This window comes from Chrysemys picta, chromosome 9, assembly GCF_011386835.1.
Source record: "Chrysemys picta bellii isolate R12L10 chromosome 9, ASM1138683v2, whole genome shotgun sequence".
Taxonomy (NCBI): domain Eukaryota; kingdom Metazoa; phylum Chordata; order Testudines; family Emydidae; genus Chrysemys; species Chrysemys picta.
Window position 1 is genome coordinate 83,381,626 of NC_088799.1, and position 14,305 is coordinate 83,395,930.

The 14,305-nt window shown below is 46.4% G+C and overlaps 1 protein-coding gene across 2 annotated transcripts in view; it reads left to right on the forward strand.

Annotated features, from left to right (window-relative positions):
• LOC101936531 (vascular endothelial growth factor receptor kdr-like) overlaps positions 1-14,305 on the forward strand; it is a 184,969-nt gene that overhangs the window by 53,781 nt on the left and 116,883 nt on the right. For both annotated transcript variants that reach the window (XM_042851029.2, XM_042851031.2), the window contains exon 3: positions 3,721-3,944. In XM_042851029.2, coding sequence (XP_042706963.2) covers positions 3,721-3,944 — 224 coding nt within the window. The remainder of the gene's footprint in view (positions 1-3,720; positions 3,945-14,305) is intronic.

The following is a 14,305-nucleotide window of genomic DNA, read 5'->3' on the forward strand; positions in this document are numbered from 1 at the left end:
ATGAATAACCACCAGAAGGGTGTGAGAAGATTTAAAAGCCTTGCACAAGCATGTGAGAAAGTTGCCGTTAAAGCAAGTCATGCACAAGTATTTAGTATTTGTATTGTTGTAGCACTTAGGAGCCCAATCACAGACCAGGACCCCATTGTGCTAAGTGCTGTACAAACACACAACAAAAAGACAACCCTGCTTCCAAACAGTCATTCACAGTCACACACACACGTTATTTTACACCTTACACATCCTGTTGGTTGTTTTGCCAGCCACACTCACTCCTTCAGCATGTAAATGACACCAGCTTAGATTCATTCGACCACTTCATTGATTTACTAACTTGTAGTTTACACTGATATTTATGTCACCTCTGATTTTGTCCCAATCAGTCCATTTAAATCAGTATTGCCCTTTCTGCCGGCAAATCTACTTGTCCCCCATCAAACTCACTAATTTGTGCAATTGTTACACAGCTCAAGGAGATTCTTTCCTGATACCTGCAGCTGGCACTGGCTCATGAGGTCAAAACAACCTTATGATAATATTTCTAGCTTGGCAAGCTGCGGACACTGGTGATGACTGTAAAATTTAAACTGTCCTTTAATATACAGCTGCATTATTTCTTTTCACGATGTTAGGGGTGTGTGAATTTCTACAAGGTGCCTGCGTGCTAATTAAAGAGGTTGGTTCTTGGTTTTGTTTTTTAAATTGGTTGCTCTTTAATTTATTTGAGTATCACCTCATCCATGTATTGTCAGATGAAAGAATGAATAAATAAATAATGTGCTTTGCAATTCTGTAGTGCCTCCACAAGCTCAAACTGCCTTAGCGACATTAAGCCATAAGTCCTCATGGCACCCCCGTGTGTAGAAAAGGGGAATTCTCCATATCCACATGGGGAAAACCAAGGCACAGAGAAGTTGTTACTTGTCTAAGGTAAAGCAACCAGTCTCTGCCACAGCTAGGTACAAAAGCTGGAACTTCTGCCCATGATTCATGTGCCTTAAACATTGAACACTTTCACCAGGTCCTCAGCAGATGTAAATTAGCCTAGTGCCATGTCTTGCGCGCACACACACACACACACACACACACACACACACACACACACACACGTTTAAAGAACTGGCCTAAAACACGTCATCTGAACTCTTTAAAGGGAGCTGGGACGGTCTGGATTGCGGCAAAATAGAGAAGAATGGTTTGCACAATAGCTGTCAGAACTGAGAGTACAATGAAATTCCTCTGTTCTATGTGGGTCCATCAGCAGCACTAAACCAAGACCAGAACACAAGTCTCCTGACTCCTAGGCCCATGCTCCAACCATTAAACCAGGCTGCCTCTAAACCTTGGAGTCACTACTCCACTCTTCCGACATTGGGCTGAAAAACCAGGGGCGGCTTTTTTGCCCCCCCAAGCACAGCAGTCCAGCTGCCTTCGGTGGCATGCCTGCGGGAGGTCGGCCAGTCCCACGGCTTCGGCGTACCCGCCGCTGAATTGCCGCCGAATCCGTGGGATCGGCGGACCTCCCACAGGCAAGCCACCAAAGGCTGCATGACTGCTGCCCTCACAGGGACCGGCAGGGCGCCCCCCGCGGCTTGCCGCCTCAGGCACACGCTTAGAGCACTGGTGCCTGGAGCCGCCGCTGCTGAAAATGTGCCCCAGTGACAGTGTAATGTAGTGAGTGCAGATGATGAGGGGACAGAGCACAACATGTCGCTTTGCTGTTGCCCTTGAGGCAGAGCATGACAGGCATTGCTGGGAGACCCTCCTTTGCTAAGGGTGGTCGTTCTGACATGAGCCTGGGGAGAAGGAGCGGGGATGGAGAATTCCTCCGCAGAAAAAGAGTCCTTGGTTTGAACCGCCCCCTAAAAGGCTGGACAATAAGTCTGCCTCTGTGTTGCCTCTGTCCAGTGCAGCACATCCAGTGATGGGGGTGAGGCTGCCCCTGAGAGAGGATAGCTACATGTTTACCCAGCACGCTCATTTACCCACATGCTGGGAAGAGCCTCCAGATTTCAGCCAAGCTCCATCAGCATCTTCAAGAAATCTCCTTCCTTAGAGGTTTTTAAGGTCAGGCTTGACAAAGCCCTGGCTAGGATGATTTAGTTGGGGATTGGCCCTGCTTTGAGCAGAGGGTTGGACTAGATGACCTCCTGAGAATATCCAACCCTGATATCCTATGATTTTATGAAAGTAACAAAGGACAGACAGAGTTGAGAGCCAAGAGGATGTTTGTATTAAGGAGCAGCAGGACCTTGCTGGCAGACACACACTCATTTGTGGCACCCACTACACATGTACGAGGCGACTGACCCAGACCCGCAGAGGAAGATTGTAGAGCAACTCACTAACACCAGCTCACAGCAGGATGTAGTAACAATACCTCTGGAGCACATATGCCTTTGCATTCAACGGATATGCCCTGACTGGAGTTTTCCCTCTATTGCTACTCACAGTAACGGAAAATCCAGAGGTCATTACTCAGTCCTCCCTTAGGTAAATCCCTCTGAAGTCAATGGAAGTCCACTGAGTAAGGACAGTGTGAACACAGTGTCGGTTTAAAATTAAAGGCCAGACTGTGTCTTGCCTGGTGCAGTCATCAAGGAGAGGGGAAAGGCACAAGGAGCTCCCCATCCTTGCACCCATGGAGAAAGAGAACTGCTTCAAACTAGCACTAACACCGGCCCTAGCTTCTCCACATAAGTCTGGGGAAGGTTTGGTCCATGACTCACTCCTCCCTCTTCATGCTGATCAAACAGAACTGGTCTCATGCAACCTGTAGCGGGGCCACTCTGGCCTTTGCTCCTCCACAGCTCCTGGAGTGCCTCCCTGAGACACAACGCCTCCAGGATCTCTCCCTGCAGCTGTGCGCCTCTACACATCCCATGCGACAGGACTGTATTACGGACCTGATCCAAAGCTAATTGAAGTCTGTGGAAACACTCCCATTGAATCAGACCCTAATAGCCCTAGGTATTTAGGTGCAGAATGTGGGATGTATCGGGCATCAGAGACAGGACACTACATTAGATGGACAAGACGGTATATCTGCCAGGCTGTGGTAACTCCTGTGTTCCGAGATCAGTGAAGGGCCAAATAGAAATACCGTATCTTATGCAAGCGTATATCATAACATCTGAACTCCAACTACTTCCAGACACTCCACAAAATCAAGATGCAGTCACCGCTAATTAAAGAAAAAGAGGGATGTGGAGTTACGTAAATGGCCTTTTCTCTCTCTTCCTTACCCCCAGTGTTAGGAACAAGAGATTTTAACTTAACTGGTAAAATGTGCAGAGAGCCCAACTCAGGAGAAGTTTACAAATGTATCTGATGCCTTCTAAAGTTTTTATAGCAATAAATGTAGCCACTTTAAATGAGCTCATGTTCACATTGTTCCTTCAAAATGAAAAGTACATTGTCCCTCCAGCCCGCAGGAAATGGTCTTGCATTTGCTATTGCTTCTCTCAGGAAATGTTCCATGCCCCGGGGAGGAGGGCAGGGTAACTCCATCGTAAGCCTTAGCTCCCTCAAGGTGCTGGAAAAGCTAACAGCTCATAAAATACATCACAAAGAGTTTTATCATTCCTCATCACGTGGCACGTTTATGAAAATTGGAATCACATAAATTGGCCACAGAGAACCCGGCCCAAGAAATGTAGATTATTCCACTCATTATGCCTGAGGCCGTGACAGAATTTGTATTTTGTGTTGTGTTGACAGGGGAGCAGCCGCCTTGACCTGGCTATGGGGAAATGAGCCACACAAAGACGTTCCCCACAGATGGACCGTATCTGAGCACAAGTGTTCAGACAACGTACAGCAGACCTGCAGCAGGCTCACAATCAACAAAGCTATAGCCAGCGACACTGGTTACTTCACCTGTGTTTATAATGACCTCCTTTCTAACAAAGACCTCATGGCCAAGACATATGTGTACGTTACAGGTAAGAGCATTATCCTTCTAGATCTTCTCTCCATGTTACCACATTGGCGGTGTCAGCTAACATTCAATTGTTGGACACACCCATGCTAATTATAGACAGGCAAACCAATTCAGATGCATTAACAGCTCTCCTGACCCTTCCACCCACCATCACAGCAAATAAAAACAGAATATTCTAAAGAGGTTTTATTGACTTTTTGTTTTTACTTTCATGCCTCCTGGTTTCATAGGATCAGACATTAGAGATGGAAGAGACCTATCTAGTCCAATCCCTAGACTGGATTAGTGCATTGTCCAGTCTAGTTTTATGTGTCCCAACTGATGTACACCCCTCATTTCACTACTCCCTTTGAGAGACTATTCCACACCCTGGTGAGCTCACTGGCAGGAAATTTTTCTTAAGACTCAACCTAAATGTTTCCTTTCTTAATTTTATCCCACTGAAACCCCTTTATGCCACCCTAAATAATTCCTCTCCCTCCTAAGTATTTACCCCCAGGAGATATTTGTAGACCACTTTGCCCTCTACCCCAATTAGGCATCACTTGGGTATGTCTACACTGCAGCTGGGAGTGAGCCTCCATGACCCAATAGATGGACACATCTGACGCCCTGGGTCCAAGTTTGGGTGGTTAGACCGAGTCTCCACCAGTACAGCAGCATCTACATTGCTATTTTAAACATGCTAGCTCAAGCCCCACTAGTACAAGTCTATCTACCCATGCTGGGAATCTGACTCCTACCTCCAGTGTAGACATATGCTAAGCAAGGCTATACCAGTGTAGCTATGAAAATCTTTTTCTCAGTATGGAATTTAAGAAGGGTAGACCAAAAACAACCAACCAAAAGTGTCCCATTTAAGAGGGTCTCCAAACTGAACCCAGCCAGCAGGGTTCCTAGTTCTCTTATTATTCTAGGAGGCAGGCAGGCTTTCTCCCTTTCCCCTTAAGCATCCAGGAAGGATCATAAGGTCTCACAGAAAGCAAACTTACAGTCAGAAAAATCAAAAGTCTCTAGGGCGGAGGTCAGGCGAGTGTGCTAGGGCCTGCAACCCGTAGCAAAGATCTGATCCCCTCCCTTTCAGTTTCTATCTCCTAGTTATCTAGCACAGCCCCAAGGGTGCAGCAAGGTGTTCCTTGATTGCAGCCAAGATTTCTTGGCTGTAAACTCCAGTGTGTTTCTTACAGAGGTTGTGCCTCCCACCCCATTCTCAAAAGCCAATCCTTTCAGCCCGTTGCTCCTCTTTGGTCTTCCCTGAACTCCCTCCAGTTGGTCAGTATCTTTGTGGATTCAGCTGCAAGTGCATGCAGACTCTGCAACAGAAGACAACAATGTTCTTCTCTACAGCGAAGTGAATAATTCAGAATGAATAGCATGCTCATTTAATTTAGCCTTTTTCTGCTTGTGGAATATCCACGAGAAGATCATGAGTTCCTCAAACGTATTCCATTCTTCACGTTTTAGTCTACAGATCTCAGATATTCCAAATTCAAATTGAGTTGCTTAGCTGTGATTAGTCAAATAAGTTATATGGTATTGTTTTTGTACCTTACTTGGGTGAGAACTGATGCAGATACTTGCACAGACTAATTTATGATTTAGTTCCCACAAAGATTCATACAGAAGACTGTGATTCATTCTCCAAGAACATTTGTGCCAGTAAAACTTGGTTGCCCGAACGTTCATGGAAAATGAAGGTAAAAGGGCATGAACATGGCTGAAGCAAGTTTAATTAAAAATTCAAGTGAACATTCACAGAAAATATTTTGCATTAGCAGCCCACCTCTATTATTCTCGCATTGTTTCTAACTCTGATGAAACCCAGAAGTCCCAAAATACATGATTTCCAGCCCAAAGAGGTTACGATATGCATAGACATCAAAACCCAATTGCTCAATCATTTGGTATATAACTGCTTGATTCGTTTGGATAATTCTTTCCTCTCTTCTCTGTACTGAAAATAGATATCTTCCACCTTTATTCTTCCTTCCCTGTAAGTCCCTCCTTTTCTTGGAATTTAGCTTCTTAGTGTTACTTGTTAGTTCCTGTATCCATTTTCTTTTTCCCTTTGTATTTCCCTTCCAGCTCAGTCAGAAATTCTATTTCCTCACTAGCCTATGCCCTGCACTTTATCTGCGCTGATTCATGTGCTGACCTGTTTCCTTTTCTGATTACACGCTCCTCAGATGCCTGAGTCTGTACTGCCCCAACCCAATAGCTGAACTGCAGGAAATACCGTATTGGAAGCTCGATGCCCTGTCCTGACTCAGTGCCCTCACTGGCTTACAGGGACCACATTTAATGTAAAATGCTTTGACAGAAGCACAATCAGAAAATCTTGTGGGATCTCCTGGGACTGTCTGAGCTCTTTCCTTAAGAAAATATTTAAAGTGATAAAACCCTGCCTACAATGGAAACAATCAGCACACAGCTAATTTGTAAACCTACAAGATGGCCTCTCGCTCTCCTGAAACTGGCTGTCCTGGCACCATTATGAAATCAATGCTAGTTGACTGTTATACCCAAATCACTGAAAAACATCTTCTTGCTCACAGATGTAATTCACCTGGGTCATGGTTCCTCTGCATTCTCATCTGAAATTCACCTGTGCTATGAAAAGTAAATCCAGTAAACAAAGTAGTAAAGTATAGAGCGTATGGGACAATTCATGCCCTATAGTACATAGATGCACTAGTGAGGCTAGGAAAGGGTGCTGAGAGAGTCTCTTCTCCAGGCCCTACGATATCAGTGCGGAGCGGGATTCCCATCTAGTGCAGAAGAGAACTCTAGAAAAGTAGCTCAGCTAACATACCCACTGGCACCCTCGGACGTGGCCTGACAGGCTGAGGGCGGGGTCAAGCCCCCAGCAAGCTAGCTGGTTTTACGTACCTCTGCATATGTGCCATCTGAAGATGCACGCTTTGTTTCTTCCTGCAATATCTATCTGTCTTGCCCTGCACTGGCAGGATAGCTGTTGGGCCAAGAAAGCTGATTGTCAATGAGGCCCTCTATGTTGTATAGTTCAGACACCCATCACATGGATTATTATCATCCTCATCTTTAGAAGAACGTATATTTCTTAGGCCCTCATCCCTGTGGTATCTGGGCACCATTACGTACATTTAGAAGAACGTCACTTACCTCAGAGTAAAGGAATGAGGCTTCCTGTTACTGCCCACAGACAGGGGCACACTGAGTTCAGAAGGATCGGCTCTGGGTAGTTTACAGTGTGCAGCATGGACGTTTGTGGGGCTGAGCCAAGTAGGGTGAGAAAACTTTCAGACAAACCCTAGAGGCTGGAGGTTCCGCTGAGATTACAAAGCCATTATTACCAAAGGAGAAGGGGGATGGGATTTTCCCCCTCATTCCTGGCCTGCTGCTTGACACCAAAATGAGAACATGATTGTCTCGGAAGTCCTGCTCATTGGCTATTATTTCCTGTGCTTGTGTCTGTTTTTACAGCCTCCCTGATGGAGTTTCACATCGCTGTGAGAATCTGGCATTTAGCAGCCCTCCTCCTCCCACTGCAATTGAGCCTTGACCTCTGAACATCAGTCAGATTGTACAGGATCTGGTGGCGGTGGGATCAAACTTGATGCCACTTTGAGAGACCATGCACTAAATTGCCATTTGAGTCTTGTCTACACACAAAAATCACACTGCTTTTAACTAATACAGTGGTTAAAGCAGTACAACCCACCCTAGTGTGGCTGCAGTATAATGCTGTTTATACCAGTATAGCTTCTTCCAATAAATGCTATTCTAGACATGCACAGTACTGATTTAACTATTTTGTGGGGGTGGGAGGGAATCACACCCTTAACTGAAATAGTTAAATCAGGACAAAAACTGTGTGTAGATCAGAGCTTAGACACAACAGGGATGGGTGCCATGTAGGAAACTAGGTAGAACAGTATAGAATAGAATAGCGTCTCTTTGTTCTTTGCAACCATTCAGGTGCGTGGGGTTTTAGACAATGACGGCTCTACATGTGACTACACCCATTTTCTTGTGGGAACTAGGGCAACTGTGCTGAGCAACAGCTTTCATTATTCATTATTTTCCTAATAAAAAGTTTCAAGCATCCAATCAAGGAGCAAAATCAATATCATGTGTCTAGGAAACCAGTGACTCATTGTGAACAGCAACTCACTGCCGCAAACCCATTTGCAAACAACCCACTGACAGAAAATCGTTCATTCCAACTACTCCGTGAATTCATATGAATAATTAAGACTCTCCCAGGGAAAGGGAATGACTTGGGAGCAGGACAGAGGACAGGGACGAAAGGCACAACGAATATAATTCATAAAACGTCATTTGATCAGCTGCATTGATAACTCATGAGCCAGAACGAGCTCGGCAAGGCTTCCAGACATCAGCACAAGCTTTGCAGGGCTGGCAGGTAGAACAATCAGCCTTTGATTTTTTAAACTGATCAAAAAGGATGGGGAAGTGATGGAGAGAATCTGTATGTGGCCCTGTCATGCCATTTTTACCATCTTCTTTTTCTGTTTGCACTCCCCTTTTAGCACAAGTGCCTCTAGTTCTCATCCAGATCTTTTCACAAGGCACCAGCTGAGTTCTAAGTGGCTTCCTTCTTTCTCCCTTGGTCAGGTATTTTAAAAGCCCAGTGTCTCAGCTGTCCAGCTTACCTCGCGGCTCCAGCCTCACTGGACCCATCACAACACCACCCCTGGCTTCACACTGTGAGCAGCTCAGTCCTTTTTGCAAAAAGCCTCCTAGAGAACATCTAAAGTTTCCCTTTTCCTCTCCTTCCCCCTGAGCCAGCCAGAAGGGAGAAGGGAAACACCCAGCCAGGACTGCCGACTGCCAAAGCACACATCTCACTGCTGCTGCTTCTCATGAGCTGGAACAGCAAGAAATGCTCAGTCAGTCACAAGAGCAATTCCCCACTGAGGCAAACATTGGGAGGAGTGGGTGGGTATAAACACTGGACCAAGCAACAGATCAAGTCCACCTTTGTCTCTTCTTTATATGCCAAATGTAACATGCTTTCAGTTCTGGTACAGGATGCCCCCCTGCCCCGCCCCCACTTCTTCCTCACTGAAAGATGGCTGGAGAGGATGGGAGAGCATGAAAGCACCGCTCACATTAGCTCATCTTTGGTTCTGACATTCTTTGAAGCCGATTTCTGCCTCCCTAATTCTCTTGACAGCTTGCAGCGATAATCTGAATGTGAGACGCAGACACACAGGGCGAGGGTGACAGGACTGACTTTGGCTTGCTTTGCGGTGGAGACTACCAATGAGAACAGCGGCTGGAGGCCGGCGGGTTGGGTTTCTTTGATTTTGTTGTTTTTGTGGAGACAGCTGCACTTTTCTGCCAGACACTCAGCCAGCCGAGATAGGCTAGCGCTCCCTGTTCACTCAGCGCTGAGCCAAGCAGATAAGTAGCTGGCTCTCACAGTGACGGAAGGGTTTGGCAGGCATGTTCTAGATGTAGCTTAGATTGGGCTGCAGGCCACCAAAATGATCTTCCTGGGCAAGGGATCATTACGGTCCTGATCCAGGAAGGAGGAGAGCACCTTCATTTCTGAACAGTCTCCGAGATCCTAAGAGGCACTCTCAGGTTGAGTTGGTGTGTAAGCTCTGACAAGACAGCACAGCATGAGTTACTGCCAGTGACTGCAGTTGACTGAACTACAAGAAACCCTGTGTGTACCTCTCTGAGGAAGTTCTGAAACCACAGAGCCTTCAGTTCTTGACTCCTGGGGACTGTGTGAAACACTGGTTCGCAAGGGACCTGATTCTGCCAGATGCTGAGCTCTTGCTGTGTGATGCTGCCTGCTTTCAAGTCCCACTGGCTTCAGCAACTTGCCAGGAATGGGCTCTGAGCCTTCTGGGAAAAAGGGTTTCAAATTCTGGTTTAGGTGTCCAGTGAAAATAAGTTTACTATAGCCTAGTCCACAGAAGACATTAACCCATGCTGCAGATGCCACCCAACAATAGAGACAAAGTGGGTGAGGAGATAAAATTTTGTATTGGAAGGGGAAAGCTTTCAAGTTTCACAGAGCTCTTCCTCAGGTCTGGGAAAGGTAACCAGAGTGTCCAAGCTAAATAGAAGGTGGGACAGATTGTTAAACATAAGGAGCTGACACACATTGTAGGAAACCACTTAAACTGAAGTGGGCAATTAACACCTCTGCAGTCATAGGATAAAAGAGGGTAGGAGGCTGCAGAGTGTGTTCATGTTGTTGCAATGAGCCATAAGATGCAGAGAGAACCTACTTCAACAAGGAAAAAAACTCCCACTGACCACATACTCCTAGCTGTCACCTACCATCCCACACTGGAACCCACATGGGGCATCATCAAACAATTACAACCCATACTTGATGGGGACCACCTCCTGAAAGAAATCTTTCCTGAACCCCCTCTTCTAGCCTTCAATGCCCAGCCTCACCAAGCTCATCATCAGAAGCAAACTACCCACAGACCAGGACACACCAACTCAAAGTGGCACCAGACCCTGCCAGAACAACAGATGGAAAACTTGCAGACATGTCTCCACTGCTATGATGATTAACACGCCTTCAAGATCCATGGGTCCTACGCATGCCTATCACAACATATGGTGCACCTCAACAGTGCTTCAAATGCCCCAACATCAACAATGTGGATGAAACGAATGAACTCACACAGAAATGTTAAAAGATAAAAACAACCTCTCACCCACGAGTGAACACTTTCCCCAAAGCGATCACTCCATATCTGATCTCTCAGTCCTTAAAGGAAGCCAACATAATACCTTCAAAAGACAAGCCTGGGAACTTAAACTGATAACTCTCCTGGACACTAAAAGCCATGGACTTAATAGAGACACTAGTTTTATGGATCATTACAACAATTTGTAACACACCCTGCTGCCTACTACCCACTTCATTTTAAGTCCTCTCCTACAACATGTGAACCCCTTATGCATAAGTTTGTCCCATCTTGTATTAGGTTGAGCTCCCGGGTTACCTTCCCCAGACCTGAGGTAGAGCTCCATGAAACTCAAAATCTTGTCCCTTCCACCAACAGAAGTTGGTCCCATAACAGATATTATCTCACTCCCTGGTCCCTCATATCCTGGGACCAAAACTGCTACAACCACACTGAACCAGACAATAGAACAGATGTAACCAATGGGCAGAAAAGCCCCACATCTGGTGCGTGGCCCTGCTGTGTTCACATCCTGCGTGCTGTCAGAGTAGAGGCTTGAACTGGGATGGGAACATTGTGGTCTCTGGCTTGGCAGTTACTATTCTACAGCTGAGTCAAAAGGGCCCTCCCTAAGATCATCTCAAATAACAATTAATCTTTTACTGGATGTAATAAGAGTTTAAACATTAGGGGCTTTGCTGTCTTACGTTAAACAAGGGTATAGTAGGCACTTGATCTTTGAATTTATTTTGTCTGCAACATACTTGACGCCTATGCCTGGCTCTGTGACTGCAGCTGGACACCAGGTCCTCTTCCCCTGAGCTCTCCTGCTGTTACTGCTTCCCCAGCTCTTCTATTTCTGTATGTTCCTGCTTGGAGCTTAGGCTGTGTTGGGTAAACAGTAACACCCTGCCCTGACGGCAGCTTCCTGCAAACTTCCACTGACCTGTAGAGCTAGACAGCCAGTCTGCGGGACCCAAGAGAAGGGGCCTTTCCCTCGCCTTGGGGCTACAGCGACAGCTGATAAGTCACTAACGTTTTGCAGCTCTTGTCTTACTCCACGTGGAACGAGTTTTACAGCCCACAGTACATTCTTGTTGTTTTAAGATCCTATAGGATGGAAGGGTGTTTTTGTAGGATAGAATCCATGGAGCAAATCACCTTCCCAGCTCAGGAGAAATTGCCATGCCTGGCTGCAGGGGAAAATGTCACCCCTTTGACATAAAAGACGGCGCATTTATTCTCCGATATTTTTTCTGTATCAGCTCAGTCTTGGAAGGTGCGGAGTTCATTCCACTCCCATCCATTTCTGTGCGTGCAGCTGCTCACAGGCTGTGGGTGGGTGAGGAAGTGTGGGTGTCTCTGTTATTGTTCTGTGAAGGTACCCACAGTACACATGTCCCAGATCCTCAAATGGTGTCAGTGGAGCCACACTGATTTACACCAGCTGACTGATTGGCTTGGAATATAGACCCTCTTTGAGGACAGAGTGAAGGCAAGTAGCCACTCATCCTTTACTTAAGGAAGGGCATGTCTACATTCAACTTGCTTGTTTTTTACTTGGAGTTAACTGATTGCCAGTTAACTGAGGCCTTGTCTACACTGCCACTTTACAGCGCTGCAACTTTCTCACTCGGGGTGTGAAACCTCCCTCCCCCTCGAGCGCTGCAAGTTTCAGCGCTGTAAAGTGGCAGCGTAGACTGTGCACCAGCTCTCTCCCAGCGCTGGTACCGCGACTACACAGCCATGTTAAACATTGCTGGTGAAGACATACCCTTAGGTGGTTTACATGTTTGTAAAGGGAGTGTCCACACCAGTCTTTACAAACATGTTAACTATGTTTTTGGTTAGGCAATTGGCAATCAGTTAGCTCTGGGTAAAAGAGTCCAATGTAGACAAACCTAAACTGTCCCAGCTTAGTTTATCTGTAAAGTGAAGTGTCCAGCTTCCAGCTCTATGCCAGGGGAGGGGTCTCTCCCCTCCAGTACAGAGGCAGTCTGCTTGCCGTGGGCTTGCGTTTCTTCATAGTCAGAGCTTTTCCCCAGAGGAGCAGTAGTAGAGGCTCAGAACCATAGGCGCCAACTCCGTAGGTGCTCCGGGTCTGGAGCACCCCTGGGAGGAAAATGGTGGGTGCTGAGGACCCTCGGCAATCCCCCTATTGGCTCCTCACCTAGCCTCCCACCAGTGCCTCCCACCCGCTGATCAGCGCCTCCCCCTTTCTCCCCGTGCCTTCCACCCGCCGCAATCAGCTGTTTCACCGCGTGCAGGAGGCACTGGTGGGGAGGAGCGAGGGTGCGGTGAGCTCAGGAGAGGGAGTGGAATGGGGCAGGAAGGGACAGGGCGGGAGTGGAGCAGGGGCGGGAAGAGGCAGGGCAGGGCCTTGGGGAAGGGGTGGAGTGGGGGCGGGGCCTGGGTCAGAGCCAGTGGTCAAGCACCTCATGGCACATTGGAAAATCGGCACCTGTGCTCAGAACTCAGCACAGAAGATGACAAATGGGCACCAAACAGAATGAAGATTTGCTCCTTTGCTCACCATGCAATTACTCTTCAGGGCTTGATGATCTGATTTCCCACCTCCCTACACTAAAGAGAGATTGTCATAGATGTACAATGAGAACCTTTTATGCACAAAGCATTGTCTCCCTAGCCTCACTCATCCCACCTCCTGCTATCAGTACCTGAATTTATGGCTGTAATGCCTTTCCTCCTCAATCCCAGCTGCACTTTCCACTGAAAACCAGATTTAAATCACGACCCTGCGTTTATGGTCTCTCCATACTAGCATCTTCTACCCAGGAGCAGTCCAGTGACTTCAGCATGAGTAAAGATTCCAGGATTGGGCCTTATGACTGTATTGCAGCGTGAGATGAGGAGTGCTGTGATGAAGAGCGGCTCCTGCTTAGACGTCATAAATTGAATCAAGTGCTGTGATAGGAATTCCAGTAATCTGGCTAATGCACAGGGCAGTAATTCTCGAGAAAAACTCTATGTCCCATATGAAAAACAATCACCCATAAAAAAATCAACACCCCGATTTCTTTCCCATTTCTAAATATAGTAAGAATAATGATCCTGATTAAGTGCACTCTGGGATTAACAGCCTATCCCATCTCAGGTCATCAACTCCTCTCCCAGCCAAGTCACTAATAACCCAGAAATGGCCTTTGCCAACGTATCTATTGCTCAACTGCATAGACATTTTCAAACACCATCTAGATTTCAAATTGTCATTGCAGGGGAATGGATTAATATATTTTGGCTTCCAAGTGAGGCTGCAGCTCATGCTCTGGGATAGTTTAATCCTAGCCACTGGCTAGACATATACATAAAATGGCAATTCAGATGCAGGCTGCCATTAAAAAGCAATTAGAAATCAGATGTAGTTTTACTGTTGGTGCAAATATATATGAACTCATTGACTTTTGTTTTTACCATAACTAAATACAAGGACAGGTCATGCCTGCAAGTGGAAAAGACTTTCCCAACTTGCTCAGGGTGTCCCTGCTTTTAAAGCAGGATGCTCACTTGTACTGATTAGCCAGACAGTGACAATGCAGAGGTACAAAGTAGGATTAAAACTCACTGCAGATATTAAGCATAGACACATGCCCCATAACATGACTAAATATATGAATGTAATAGATCCACTTTGAAAACCGCACTGAACAAAATGAGACGTGTGCCTTTAAAACTC